Source organism: Kogia breviceps, chromosome 10, assembly GCF_026419965.1.
Source record: "Kogia breviceps isolate mKogBre1 chromosome 10, mKogBre1 haplotype 1, whole genome shotgun sequence".
Lineage (NCBI taxonomy): Eukaryota > Metazoa > Chordata > Mammalia > Artiodactyla > Physeteridae > Kogia > Kogia breviceps.
In genome coordinates this window covers 87,704,932-87,720,179 of record NC_081319.1, presented here as the reverse complement: position 1 = coordinate 87,720,179, position 15,248 = coordinate 87,704,932, and the positions used below count along the sequence as shown (strand labels likewise).

The 15,248-nt window shown below is 44.7% G+C and overlaps 1 protein-coding gene across 9 annotated transcripts in view; it reads right to left on the bottom strand.

Moving 5' to 3' along the window:
- LOC131764413 (cytidine monophosphate-N-acetylneuraminic acid hydroxylase) overlaps positions 1–15,248 on the bottom strand; it is a 285,608-nt gene that overhangs the window by 37,127 nt on the left and 233,233 nt on the right. For all 9 annotated transcript variants that reach the window (XM_067006584.1, XM_067006585.1, XM_067006586.1 and 6 more), the window contains 2 exons: positions 2,917–3,026; positions 241–431 (listed from right to left, as the gene is read on the bottom strand). In XM_067006584.1, the coding sequence (XP_066862685.1) occupies positions 241–431; positions 2,917–3,026 (301 nt within the window). The remainder of the gene's footprint in view (positions 1–240; positions 432–2,916; positions 3,027–15,248) is intronic.

Sequence of the window (15,248 nt, the reverse complement as noted above, 5' to 3'; positions counted from 1 at the left end):
TGCGCATCCGGAGCCTGTGCCCCGCAACGGGAGAGGCCACAACAGTGAGAGGCCCGCGTAGCGGGAAAAAAAAAAAAAAAATTATGCTATGCAAATGTAAGCATTTATCTAAATTAGTCCTCTTATCATCAGCCCAACTGAATCTACCTCAAAATGAGCAGTGATTGCAAAAGAACCTGAAAAGCAGCCATGCCTTTACTGCAGCATTTTCTTCAGAGTTGAGTGCTCAGACTTCATTACCTCAGATGGTCTGAGTGCATGTGACTGATGTAAATTAGGTCCGCTTGGTACAGCCTCTCCAGCCAGTCAGATGGAGGCTCATGTAGTAACCACCATCCTCGGGCAAAAGCAGGACCGATTAACCAAGGGTCAAACACCATCCTCTTGTCTCCCAGCTTGAGGTCCATGCAGGCATGAGTCAGGTATGTTATCTGTCGGAAGACAGTGAGATTCAGATTAGTAAATCATTACCAGGCTTCCCTGGTGGCGCAGTGGTTGAGAGTCCACCTGCCGACGCAGGGGACACGGACGGGTTCATGCCCCGGTCCGGGAAGATCCCACATGCCGTGGAGCGGCTGGGCCCGTGAGCCATGGCCGCTGAGCCTGCGCGTCCGGAGCCTGTGCTCCGCAACAGGAGAGGCCACAACAGTGAGAGGCCTGTGTACCGCAAAAAAAAAAAAAATCATTACCACCCAGCAAAAATGAACTAACTCAGCTGCTTAGCTGACAAGTCACGTTGAAGAACTTGGCTCCTAAGTATGTTCAGTGAAACAGGATGCAAGTGAGACCCAGCAGGAGTGTTTATATAGAATACAACTCTTAGCACAGGTCACTAGTTTAGTAGAATAGAAATGTTCATGGTGGGTTTTAGGTGTCAAACCAATTGATTTACCCAGCTCGACTCTATTTAAATTAGCTCCTAAATATTTATTTACAGTCTGCACTGCAGAATAGCATTTGTGGCCAGTCCTTCAGAGCACAATTTACAGGGAAGGGCAATTAGAGATGTTATGACAGACACCTGGGGATTTAAATGCTGGAGTGGCTGCGAATAGGTACACGAATGAATGATTCCTGGTGGGTTTAAGGCCGGAGATAGATGGGCCCCAGGCTGAGCAGCTGGAGTCTGTCACCTGTGGACAGAAACTCTGAGACAAAGATAATAGCTGGAGCAGAGATGAGCTGAGTCCTGCCCAGATAAGAGATAAAGAGACCATATATTCCTCATTCTCAAGGTCAAGGAGACCTTCCTGACTACACATGCGCAGAAAGGCTCCTCGAGGGCCAAAAAGGGAGGGGGCGCCACCGCACAGTAGGTGATGTCAACCTTCCCATAGGCCTCTTTGCTAGAATCCATCTTGGCTAAGAGATGCAGGAGCACACACAGGGGAGGACCCTGAGTTATAACCAAATATGGACTCAGAGCCAGGCAAAGCAAGATGATTAACCAGAGGAAACCCAGAAGAAATGCCCCATATAAGTGATTTAAACTACCACGAAGGGATAACTATCTCTCTCTGAGCCCGCCCATGTGTGTCTATTCACACATACATTCTTCCTCCTAATAAATACTGTTTCACTACTTTTCGTCTCTTTGTTGAAATTTATTTCTACAAAGCAGACAAGCCAAGGCCTTGTCACTGGCCCTCATGGTCTAGTGGTTAGCATTCAGTGCTCTCACTGCCGTGGCCTGGCTTCAATCTCTGGTCAGGGAATTGAGATTCTGCTTCAAGCCGCTGCAGGCTGAGGCCACCCGAGATTGGGTTGGCATAGCCATGCAGCCTGGCTACAGGCTTGTAAGGCCTTCTCTTCTAAATTACCTGCTGACTCACTAAGGATGTCAGGGTCCTCTGAGAATGGCTATAAACAATGACTTAGAGACTGGCATAGACTAGAGGATTCTAAATCAATCCCTCACTTCCTTCCCCTGATCTGGCATATCCACAGGAAAAAGGAAAATACCAGGAGCAGAGATAAGGTAATAGAAACTCCAGTGTGAAAAGCCAATAAAGAGGGTAAGGAGAGATCAAGAAATCAGGGCTTCCCTGGTGGCACAGTGGTTAAGAATTCTCCTGCCGATGCAGGGGAAACGGGTTTGAAACCTGGTCCGGGAAGATCCCACATGCTGCGAAGCAACTAAGCCCGTGCACCACAACTACTGAGCCTGCGCTCTAGAGCCCGCAAGCCACAACTACTGAGCCCACGCGCCTAGAGCCCGTGCTCCGCAACAAGAGAAGCCCGCGCACCACAGTGAAGAGTAGCCCTCGCTCTCTGCAACTAGAGAAAAACCCACGTGCAGCAACGAAGACCCAATGCAGCCAAAAATAAATAAATAATTTTTTTTTTTTTTAAGAAGAAATCAAATTCAGGTGATTATGCCTATTCTATATAGGTTTCCATTTGTTTCCTCAAAAAAGTAACAGCCCATTTTCTCAAATGAAAAGATTCTCAAATACTCCAGAAAAATTAATTTTTGATTGTTTAACTCTCTCAAACTATCAAAGTGTTTTCTCTGGAGGAAACTCTCTTCTAAAGGTAGGACAATGCACAAGAAGGTTTGTAAAGTTCTCAGGGCAATGTGCAGAATATACAACTGGCCATTTTACCTGATAGTGATTTGGTATCAAGGGCAATTTCTGAACTTCTGCCAATAGTTTTGCATGACTCTCCTTTGGGACCTCCGCTAAAAGTTTTTTTGTTTTATTTTGTTTTTTTCTGGATGTATTCCTTGTAATCCCTGCCAAGTTCTGGGGGTTCCTAAAAAATTTGCTCAAGAGTTCAGAATAACTATATTATATGTCCTAACCAGCCACCTCCAAGAATATTCAAGGTAATACAGGATGTAAATATATATATATGAGAAAATCTTAATTCTATTTTTGTTTTTAAGATTATTACAATTTAATGTTTCCTTACCTGCACTTCCCCAAAAGCCAAATCTTCAGGAGATCTGGGCTCTGAATCCCAGGGGTTAGGAGGATTCAGTTCTAGAAACAAAAGTCCATTTTCTTCATTCTTTTCCACAACTAGAACCAAAGGGGAACAAATCTGGATTAACAACAATAACAAAATGACTTTTAAAAAGCATCACTGAAATGGAAATGCATGGCTCAGGTACACAGAGTACAAAAATCAAAGGAAAATAAAAACAAAAGGCAATACTCATTTGGGTCAAGCAATGTCTACTGAGATGAGGGCTGAAGACCATCACCCATTCATTTCTTTTTTTTTTTAAATTTAAAATTTATTGTAATGGGGTCTGCACAAAAGGAGGGGGTGAAGGGTGGGGAACATGCAGGGGACACAGGAACACGATGACATGGCCAGGGCCACAGCTTCTGTTGCTGGGGGAGGGATGAAAAGGCCAGGGCTGGAGCTAGGGTGGAAGAGGGAAGGGGGAGACACTGTGGCTGCATTTTCCCCCACCCCCAGGAAGCACCTCTAGTCCCTGGATCCCCCCATTTACCATGGCCCCCTAAGATTCCATCTCTTGTCCTGCCTCTGGCCCTAGCGGCTCCTTCTTTTGCTCCCCTTGACTTGTTTTCCCCTGACAGATTCTCAAGCAGGATGATGTTTAGGGCCTGACCCCAAAGCACCCCACCTTATGAAGGTATAACCTCGGCCTTCCCTGTTTCTGCCCCTCCTCAGATCTCACCTGTCCCCCTCTCTGGGACAGAATCTTTGATTTCCTTCCTTCCTCTCCTCCCTCCTCCTGGAAAAAACAAAAAGCACCAACTCCCCAGGAAGGGGCAGTAGACAGTAGGGGGACACTGGAAGGAGGAGAGCACGAAGGACCATCGAGGGAAAGGCTCACAAATCCCCGGAAGGGCAGGGCAGGGCAGGGCAGGGGGTTACAGAGAGGAGAAGGGGTGAGGGCAGTGGCGGCTCCTGTCCTCTGCCACCCCTGCCCACTGTCCAGGGGGCTTCAACACGACTGAGGGGCCAGGTGTGCATATGGGGTCAGGTCTGATAGGGAGAAGAGAGGAGCAGGAGAAACAAATCGTTAAAACCTAGCAAATTCCCCAAAGAAAACACTTCTTCCTCCTTTCCTTCTGGAGGCTCCTTGGTTGGCAGGGCAAGTAGTGAGGAGTTGGTGGGAAGAGACAGGGGAAGAGGAGATGGTACCGAGGGATTTTCCTCCATTCTCCCCTCTCCCCCACACCAACTTGGAGCTCACCAGGTCTGGGAGGGAAGTGGCTGAGAGCTCACACGCACCCCCTCGGCCCCCGAGGGGGAGCCACAGCTCTGGGAGGGGCTGCTGCCACCATTGGACAGGCCTCACCTATACCTGGTGGGTGTGGGGGTCCCCCTCAGCTGGTGGGCTGTGGCCGGGGAGGCGTCTCCGGGACAGGGGCGTCGCCCCCCCACCATGGGTCCGCATGTGGCCGGCCAGCTGGGCAGGGTCTCGCAGCGCACGCTGCACAGCTCGCACAGGATGAAGTCAGCCCGTATGCTGCCGTGGTAAAGCCTTTGTTGCAGTGCTCACGGACGTGGTGAAGGCCCTGGCTTACGCACCTTCATGTGGTCCGAAATATAAGCCGAGCTCAACATCTTGCCACACACATGACCCGGCGCCTTTTCGTATCGTACTGTGCGGACCCGCAGTCGATCCTTGATCTTTGTAGCAAAAGCTGCCTCGCAGTTCTCACATCTGAAGGGCCGGTCTGTTGAGTGCACTTGGCTGACGTGACTGTTGAGGTGACCCCGCCGGGGGAAGCTCTTGCCACAGTGGGAACAACTGTAGGGCTTGTGCACTGCGTCGTCGTGTGAGCACACGTGGTAGCTCCTGCGGTCCTTCTGTCGTTTCCGGTGGTAGAAGTCGCGGAAGGCCTTGCCGCACATCTCGCAGGCGTGGTTCTTCTGGATGCGTTTTCCACCACACCCACGGCACCCGCGGCCACTGCAGCCACTCGGCCGCCGGCCCCGCTCAGCTGGGGCACGTTCAGGAGGCTCAAGGGCACCATGGTGGACATCTTCATAGCACCCGAGGGGACCCGGCCGGCTTTGGCTCCCGTGTGGATGGCGTCGTGCCTCCGGAGGCTGTAGCCGTTCTTGAACTCCTTGGCGCACACGGCGCAGAGGTAGGGTTCCTTGCTCTATGCTGCTTCTCCAAGGCAGATGCGACTGGGGCCACAGCGACCGTCGCGGCTGGGGCAACGACGGCGGTGGCCTCAGCTGCGGCGATGGTGGCGGCAGAGACAGGGGGCGCGGCCTCGGCGGCGGGCGCAGACACCGGCAGGGGCGGCGGAGGGGGCGCCGGGGGCTGCTTCAGAACTGCTGTGTCCACAGCGGAAGCGGCGGCCGCAGCAGCAAAGGCGGCGGCCGCGGCGGACTCCTGGGCGGCGGCGAGAACCGGGAGCAAGTCCACCTGGAGGCGCTCGGTCGCCGGGGCCTGGAGCGTGGGTGGGGGCGCCGGCGCGGCCTGGAATGGACTCTGGACGCAGCCCTGGGAGGCAGAGGCCGGGCTGGAGCTCAGACCCAACTGCGGGGGGTTCTGGGCGTGACCCTCAGGTGGCAGGAAGGAGTTCAAGAGCCCTTCCCCTCCACCCCCGCGGCAGTCCAGGCCCAGCACGGGGAAGCGGGGGGGCAGCACCGTACAAGGGAACACGGGGAACATGGCCTCCGCCACGGTGGGGCTCAGCGGGGGCCGGGGGCGCAGGCTGCGCCGAGTGCATGGCCGGCGGGCTGCCCCACCGCCCTCACAGGCCGGCGGGCTGTAGGGAGGGAGGGAAGGAGGGCGCCTGACGGGCCGTGGAGCGCAGCGGTGATGGCGGTGGCTACGCCCCCTGCATGGGGGCGGGAGGCCCCGCGGGGCCGGAGGCCGGGGGCCGGGGGCACGGGCGGCGGCGGTTGGAGCCTGGCGGGGCGGGTGGGGGGAGCGAGGGAACAGCCTCCTACCCAGCTGCGCCGCTCGCCCAGCCGGCGCCTGGGAAGGGCGCCCCATTCATTTCTTTCTTCATGTTACACTTAAGGAAATCATGAGATCTCAGGTGTGTCGGGGACACAGCCACACACCAACAGCTTCATTACCATCAAATGAATGATTGCTAGAGATGAGTTCAAGGTGCTATGGGAGTGTCCAGGAAGGAGTACCTAGTTTGGTTCTAAGAGTCACAGCAGATTTCAAATAGGAGGTAATGCTTCAGCTAGACTTTAAAGATGAGGTATCTGGGCCCAACAAAAGAAATATGATGATGTGAAGCAAACAGGATGAGACAACAGCATGTGTAAAGGCAGAGAGGCACGAGAGAGCTTGATATGCACAAAGTGACTACTCATTTATGGCCGAGGAAAATGGTATTTGAGCCAGGCCAGGATAGACAGGTAGGGCAGAGAAGGTCATGAAGGACCCTAGATTCCCTCCTAAGGAGGAGTTTGGATTTTATCTTGTGGCAATGAGGGGCCAATGAAGAATTTTAAGCAATTGTAGCAGACGTGTTGGTGGCTTGCACAAAATCTGTTTTCTCCTTCTTCTTTACTATTAGCATCTAGTTGTTTTTTTTTAAGGAGTGGTGATACACCTATCTAAAGATCATGATTTCCCAGACCTCCTTGCAATTATGGGTGGCCATAGCTCTACATACAGTTTATATAGTTCTGCCCAGTGAGATGTGAGCAGAAGTGTACTAGTAGGACTTCCAGGAACATGTTTATTTTCCTGACAAAGAGGCACAAACTCAACAGATTTGGACTGTTCACCCTTCATTTTCCCCCCACCCCTTGTGTGAAACTTGGTTGCCATGCTTGGAGGAGCAGGAGCCATCTTGAGACCCTGAGGAAAAAAGTCAGGTACTAAGGATGACAGACTGGGAAGACAGAAGGAGCTTGGCTCCTTGATTAACCAACAGCCATAATGCCCAAGACTGCCTGATTTCCAACTTCTTGTGATGTAAGAAAACCTCAGGTATGATTGGGCCACTCTTATTTGCGTTTTCTATTACAATGGCTGAAAGCAATACCTAAATGCTATAGGAAGAGAGTATTAAAATAAGAACTTAATTTTAGAAAGACCACTGTGTGACACATGGAGAGGATCAATTGGAGGGAGGCAGGACCATATTTGAGAGCCCTCCCCATTGTTTTTGGAGGCCATCTGCAAACCACTGATGGACATGCACTCAGGAGAAAGATGGACTATTTGGAGCCCTCACTCTCTCACTTAATAGCTTAATAGCTTGATGACCTTGGACAACTTACTTGACTTCTCCATTCTTCAGTGTTTTTATCTATAACCCAGCCCCCTCCGAGGACAGTCATCCTAATAAATGCCAGCAATTTTACTAACTGCTCAATGAAAGCAAATGAGGTCCTAGACCAAAGCAGTCCCTGTGGAAAAGGCATCATTGCCCTGCCCTCTAAGCCAAGCATTTTCCTACTTTCTTCAAAGCATATAAAAAAAATATTTTGCCTACACTTTCCAAATGAATAATTATACTCACTTTAAGACAACTGCTAATGGAAGAAACTGAGGTAAAAATTACCCCTAAAATGAAAAATGGTGCATTTTTTAATATTCCCTAATAGTTGAAAACAAAAACTTATATATGCTGTCAAATTTCAATTTTCAAGGTCAACTTGAGGGACTGTAATAAAGAAGAGTTGGAAACTTAAAGAATTACCTCCCCTAAAGTCTGTTTTGCTCTCTCACTGCCCTACCTTCATCCTCGTGGCTACATATTCTCCCTCTCTGCCCCTGACACACTGATGACACATTTAGACGATCCCCTTGGAAAGCTCTCCTCAGTATCAGCACTGACTGCCCACTTCCTGGCTTCATTTGGGACTCAGCTGCCATATTATCAGACAGGGCTTTCTGACCACTCCATCTCAAAGAGCACCCTCCAGCCCTCTAACCTCATTTTTTTCTTCCTAGCCCTATTGTCACTGGACATATTGTATATTGTTTGCTTATGGTCTGTCTCCCCTATAAGACTATGAGCTCTGTGAGAGCTGGCATTGTGGTTTGTTTGATGCTCTGTCAGTAGTGTGCCAAGAACGTTCCCTGACTCACAATTGGCATTTGTTAAATATCTGTTGAGTTAATTGATTAATTAATGGTCATCATTCCATGTCTCCCAAGACTCTCTTGGGGTGCACAGCCCCCTCTTCCAACCCAGGCACCGCTCCTGCCCAGACTGGGCACCTCAAGTTGGGAAATTTAGATATAAGATTATCTCAACAGAAGGCCCAAATAAAGTATATTACTTTTTCATTTTTAAAAGAGCACTTTAAAAGCTAGAAACATGATCGCACCAGATAGCTTCAGTTGGTCCCTACAAACCCCCTCTTCTCTACCCGTCTGCACCCTGTCCACCTACTGTCTCCTTCAGGAGGTTGACTTAGGAGGTTTGACCACATCAAAGGGCTCCCACACTCTCCTCCTTTTAGGTGAGTTTGGCTATTGGGAAGCTCCAGGGTGAGATGGTAAGAGAACTCAGTGAGGTTGGGTCGCTTATACCTCTGGCTCTTTCCCCGTAAGGTCACCTTGAACTAGTTATGCTCTGGGCATGGACAGAGGTCACTGCTCATCTCATAGAAGCCAATTCTTTATGACTCTCTCTTCTTCCAGATTCTGGAAACTGCTCCCTCCTCATCCCTTTGGCCTAAAAACAGATAATTTGGCTGTTATCAACTACAGGTTACTCCACCTTCCCTGTGATTCTCCCACATCCACACCTTATGAAATATCCTTTGATGAAAACACACTCTACAAATTATCCCAATTTGAGGGTGCCATGTTTTTTCCTTTTGTGAATATAACTAATACAATAATTAAGAATCGCTATCCTGAAACCCCAAATTCAGAAGAGTGATTACCTTTGGGGGATGAGGGGATATGTAATATGACCAAGGAAAGGTATTTAAAGATCTTCTGCTGTTAATGTTTTATGTCTTGAGCTGAGCACTGGGCACATGGCTGTTCACTCTGTTATTTTTATACCTTTTAAATATTGCTTAAGAATTTAATAGAAGCATATTAATATTTTTCCTAGTAATAGTTATCAACTTATTTAATAGTAAAACACAATTGGCTTTCTTAATAAAATCAGGAACACACAAAGGATGCTTAATAGCACTATTCTTATTAAACTATGTCCTTGAAAATGCAAGTGATATAATAAAGATACAACTTATTATTATTTCCAGGCTATATGATTACCCAAAAAAATAGTCATGAAATAGAAAGAATGCTGGATTTGGAAACATCTGGGTTGGGATTATGACTGGGCTGCCTATTATCAGCATCCTGGGCTGCAGTTTCCTGATCTGTAAAACAGGATTATGATACATACTTTGCAGAGTTGTTGTAGGGATTAAATTATATAATAAATCCTATAGTGTCTAGCACTATGCCTGGCACAGAGAAGAGATTTTAAAAATAATATAATTATTATGGCAATTATTTTACCTTCAAAGAATGAAGAGTTAAAAAGAAAGTTCAATATTGGACAAACAAAATTATATACTAGCAAATACCATTTCGAAAATACAAGGTATTATGGAAGACTCTCAGAAAACTGCATTGATATCCACTCTTAAGGATTTTCCTTCTTTAGAATTGTTCTCTCTCAAGAAAAGCAGAAAAAAATAAGAGTCTGTAACTCTTAACTGTTATTTCAAAGCAAACACCATAAAAGTTTTTATGCCCCTCACACAAAGATAATGCATTTATGCATGGAAGAAAAGCATAACATCTGCCAACTCCCTGCCTCTATAAAGCAGGAGAATGTATTATCCCTATTTTGACTGCACAAACTGATGCAATCTAGGTTATTTGGGTTATAACTTAATATTTATCCAGAAGAACAAACAAATGGAATTCATTAAAATATTTTTATAAGGAAGAATAATGAAGAAGAATTAGAGCAAAAACATTTTAGAAAACTGTAATAATTAAATCATTGATTATTGGCATAAGGACGGTCAAGGAGAGGATCCTAATTAAATAACAGTTTAGTATTCTAAGAGAGGGATCATAGATTGGTGGAAAAAGAAGGGCTATCTAACAAAGGTGCTGTGCAACTGGTTAGCTAAGTATTCCAGTTGATTAAAGACACAAAGAAAAGCAACCAAGTGGTTAAAAAGTATGAAAAAATAGAATATCAAAGGCAGGACTTCTAAGTTTAATAGCAATGGAAACAATTCCAGTAGAAAATCTGAATAGATACAAATGTAAAATGAAAAAGTTCTACCACCAAAGAAAATTGGCAAACATGTTTGGAAAATATTAGCAACATATTTGAGAAACAAGTGTAATTTAAAACAACAATGCTCTTTTTTTTTTTTTTTTTTTTGCGTCACGTGGGCCTCTCACTGTTGTGGCCTCTCCTGTTGCGGAGCACAGGCTCCGGACGCGCAGGCTCAGCGGCCATGGCTCACTGGCCCAGTCGCTCCGCGGCATGTGGGATCTTCCCAGACCGGGGCATGAACCCGTGTCCTCTGCATCGGCAGGCGGATTTCTCAACCACTGCGCCACCAGGGAAGCCCAACAATGCTCTTTTTGACTCAAACGAGGAAAGTTTGAAAAAGTAAGAATGCCCTGAGCTGCTTAAGGCATGAAGAGAAAAGGCAGGCTTATTAACTAGATAGAGGGAACAAAAACTGGTTCGTTCTAAAAAATGGACTGTAATGCAATACATATTAAAGAATAGATGAATAAATAATGGACTCACTCATTCATTTGGTACCTCAAGTAAAGATGACTGTGCTAATCATATATTTCAGTTCATGACACATGATATTCGCTCCAGGCAGAGCTACTTACTTACTTACTTATTCCCTTTATCTCTGTTTCCCACTCTTATTTCCCCCTCCTCCCCTACAGGCTACAATTTGAATTGTCATGCAAAATATGTATTATATTGTATATGTGCATCTTTAGTTTATATAAACGGTATTGGGTCTCCAGTCTGTTTCTTACTCTTTTTCACACAATACCCTGTTTTTAAGATTCATTCACGTTACCACATGTACATCTAGTCCACTTCCTCTAACTGCAGTTTGGTATTCCCTGGTTCACCGCATTTTACTGATTCAGTCTCCCAGTGGTGGACCCATAGACTCTGCCACACAAGGTTTCTTTGGTATACAAACAGGAATGGGAGTGATGGATCATGGCGTATGCATAAAGCTCCCCTGACTAGTCACTGTCGGGTTCCTCTCTAGCGTGGCTGTACCAGTCACATTCCCACCACAGGCCTGACTATTTCCTATACCCTTATATCTCTGACAACATTCTGTGGCACCTTCGTTTCTTTCTATCAGTCAAAAAACACATAGAGTAACACCTCATTGCTTTACTTTGCAGTTTTCTGATAATTAACGAGTTTGAGCATATCTTCATGTGCTTATTGACCTTTGCGGATTCTTCTGTAAAATGCTAGTTCATATCCTTTCTGTATTTTTATATTGGGTTTCTTATCTTTATCTTGTCAATTTGCATTACTTCCTTCTATATGCTAGATAATATTCCCTTTTTGGTTGCCAATATTGCAAAATAGTCACCCAAACTGTCAAATGCCTTTTAACTTTGTCCATGGTGTCCTCCAATTAGGAGAAATCTTTAGTGCTGATGAAATCACATTCACCAAGGTTTTGTGTGTGTGTGTGTGTGTGTGTGTGTGTGTGTGTGTGTGTGTGTGTATTGGTAGGGTGGTTATCCTTTGAGCTGTACTTCTGAAGTGTTGTTTGAAGAGTCAGGAAGTGCTACCAATTTCTAGGTCACAAAGATATTCTACATTTCTTCTGTTACTTTTACAGTCTGACCTTTTTCATTTAGGCTATTAGTCCATGTGAAGCCCATCTTTATGTTACAACGTATGAGGTGTTAAATATGGGTAAAAGCATTAATTAATCATACCCTGTTGCCAGTAATTCACCTATCTTACAGAAAAAACTCCAAAAACAGAGAAGTTCTTAAGCAGAAAGATCACAGTTTTGGTTTTGATGGCAAAAAAAAAAAAAAAAAATCTGTGAACATCCTAAATTCCAACAACAGAGAAATGGCTAAATAAATTATTTAAGTTAATATTTAATGTAAGCACACTTTAAAATTATGTATATATAGAATCTGACATAATATGACTAATATAATAAATTAACAAGACAAAAAACAGGATGCAAAAATAATATATAGAATAATTATAATTATTTGTAAAAGTATGCTTAAAAAGATGACTGGAAGTTGGAACAACTAGATAGAAAATCAACAAGGAAATTCAAGATTCAACACTATAAACCAACCAGACCCAAAAGACAAAGAACACTCCACCCAACAATAAAATACACATTCTTCTCAAGTACATGTAGAATATTCTCCACAAACCAGTACAAACCATATGTTAGGCCATAAAATAAAGTTAAAAGGATCAAGTCATATAAAGTATGTTCTCTGACCACAATGAAATGAAATTAGATACCAATGAGAGAAGAAAGTTGGAAAATTCACAAATATGTAGAAATCAGACAACATACTTCTAAATACAAATGATTGAAGGAGGAAGATCACAAGACAAATGAGAAAATACTTTGTGACAAGGAAAAATAAAAACATAATATTCTGAAACTTATGGAATGCAGCTAAAACAGTGCAATGCATAAAAGAAACACACCTATAATAAAAAAGATCTCAAGTAAAAAACCAAACCTTCCACCTTATGAAATTAGAAAAAGAAGAGCAAACTAAACCCAAAGGAAACAAAAGGAAGGCAATATTTAAAAAATTAGAGCTAAAATAAACAGAATTGAGACTAGAAAAACAAGAGAAAATCAATGAAAACAAAAGTTTGTTCTTTGAAAAGATTAACAAAATTTCCAATCCTTTATTTAGACTAACCAAGAAAAAAGAGAAAAGGTTCAAATTACTAAAATCAGGAATGAAAAGGGGGACATTACTATCAATCTTACAGAAATATAAAAGAACATAAGGAAATATAATAAATAGTATATATCAACAAATTGATAACCCAGATGAAATGGAGAAATTCCTAGGAAGAAACAAACTAACAAAATTGACTCAAGAAGAAATAGAATATCTGAGAAGACCCATAACAAATAAAGAGATTTAATTATTAAACAAAAAACTTCACAAACATTAGCCCAAGCCCAGATGGCTTCACTGGTGAATTTGACTGAATGTCTAAAGAAGAATCAATACCAAACTTCACAAATTCTTCCAATAAGCAGAAGAGGAGGGAACACTTCCTAACTCATTTTATGAGGGCAGTATTACTACCCTGATCCCAAAATCAGACAAAGACATCACACACAAAAAACTACAGACCAATATTCCTTATGAATATAGACATAAAAATGCTTAACCAAATATTAGCAAATACAATTTAGCAATATAAAAAATAATTATGGGGGCTTCCCTGGTGGCGCAGTGGTTGAGAATCCGCCTGCCGATGCAGGGGACACGGGTTCGTGCCCCGGTCCGGGAAGATCCCACATGCCGCGGAGCGGCTGGGCCCGTGAGCCATGGCCGCTGAGCCTGTGCGTCCGGAGCCTGTGCCCCGCAACGGGAGAGGCCACAACAGTGAGAGGCCCGCATACCGCAAAAAAAAAAAAAAAAAAAATAATAATAATAATAATAATTATGACCATGACCAAGTGGGGTTTATGCCAGCCTGGTTCAATACAGGAAAAACCATAGCGACAGAAAGTAGATTAGTGGTTGGCCAGGGGATGTGGGAAGAGGGGAATGGGATTGACTGCTAATAGTTACAAGGTTTCTTTGGGGGATGATGAGAACGTTCTGGAATTAGATAGTGGTGGTAATGGCACAACATGTGAAAATACTAAAAACCATTGAGTTGCACACTCTAAAAAGGTGAATTTTATGGTACATGAATTATATCTCAGTTAAGAGAAGGAGGAGGAGAAGGCTGGGGAGAGGAAAGAAGGGGACCTCGGTGACGACTGGAAGAAAAGATACCAAAACAGGTGTTGTCTTGAGGTGATGGGAGTGCAAGTGAGCGTCTTCTTCCTTCTACTTTCCTGACTTTTACCTTTTTAATGACGACCATATATTGTTATTTATAATAATAATAAAATCAAATAATCTAAGTTTGTACAAGATCAAGCCATCCTTCTCTTTCTTGGGATGTGGTAGGAAATCACTACAGTGTAGGTAGCACTGGACTGAAAAGTGGGCTCTGTTAACAAAATTTTCCACTCTCACAGCATTTCCTTACTGGAGCAAAGGCTAGAAGCTTCAGTGGGTCTTGTTATTTCCAGCCCTCCACTGACTCTGCTGCCACCTCTAGCCCTGCCCTTCACCTGCCATGGCAGCAAACATCAGCCCTCTGCATCAGTTCCCAACCTTGATCTATTTTCCAATTGATCCAATTTTCTGCTGGGTGGGAAATCCCTTCCTCCTGCTCCTAAGGTCCCAGTTACAGGGGTGATGTGCAGATTATTTGAGACGTACATATACAAATAAAACATTATGCTCTGTGTACCAAGCTCTGAGAATTTAACAGCTGTTCACTTTGAAAATTCTTTCAACAATGCAATAAGATAGTTACTACCAATATTATATCCTAGTGAGGAAACTAAAGAACAAAGAGATTGACTAACTTGTCCCAAGTCATTTAACTGTGTGTTTGAACATCAGGATCTGAACCCAGGCTGTCCTGCACCATTCACTCTTAACCACTTTGCTATAATGTCTCGCTATAGGTCTTGTCCAAAAGACTTAGAGGTTTTATAAAGGCCCCTAAGCAGCTATCGATTTCTGGGTTACATACTCATAAATTTGATAGTCTATTGTCCTTTCACTTACACAAACAGTTTGATATGTTCAAACCTCTGCTTCTTACCCGTTTTCTGCTAAATAAATTGAACAGTATTTGTACAGTTCCTGCTAACAATGCAATCTGCACGTTTCCTAGGCTAGGTCAACAGACATGGAATGAGGCTTACTGGCAAAAGAACCTAGTAACCGAGGCATCCCTTTGAGGGGTAGGGGGAAGATGAACTTGTAGTCAAAGCAATTAGCAACTTCCCCAGAATAGCATTCTATCTCTTTTGGGGGGTGACAGGAAAAGGACATGCACCTCAGTAAGTGACACCTCTGGTCTGGTAACTGGGAGAATGCCTTTGCAGGTCAGACCCTTCTTTAAAAAGTGATTAGGGGGCTTCCCTGGTGGCACAGTGGTTGGGAGTCTGCCTGCTGATTCAGGGGACACAGGTTCGTGCCCCGGTCCGGGAAGATCCCACATGCCGCGGAGCGGCTGGGCCCGTGA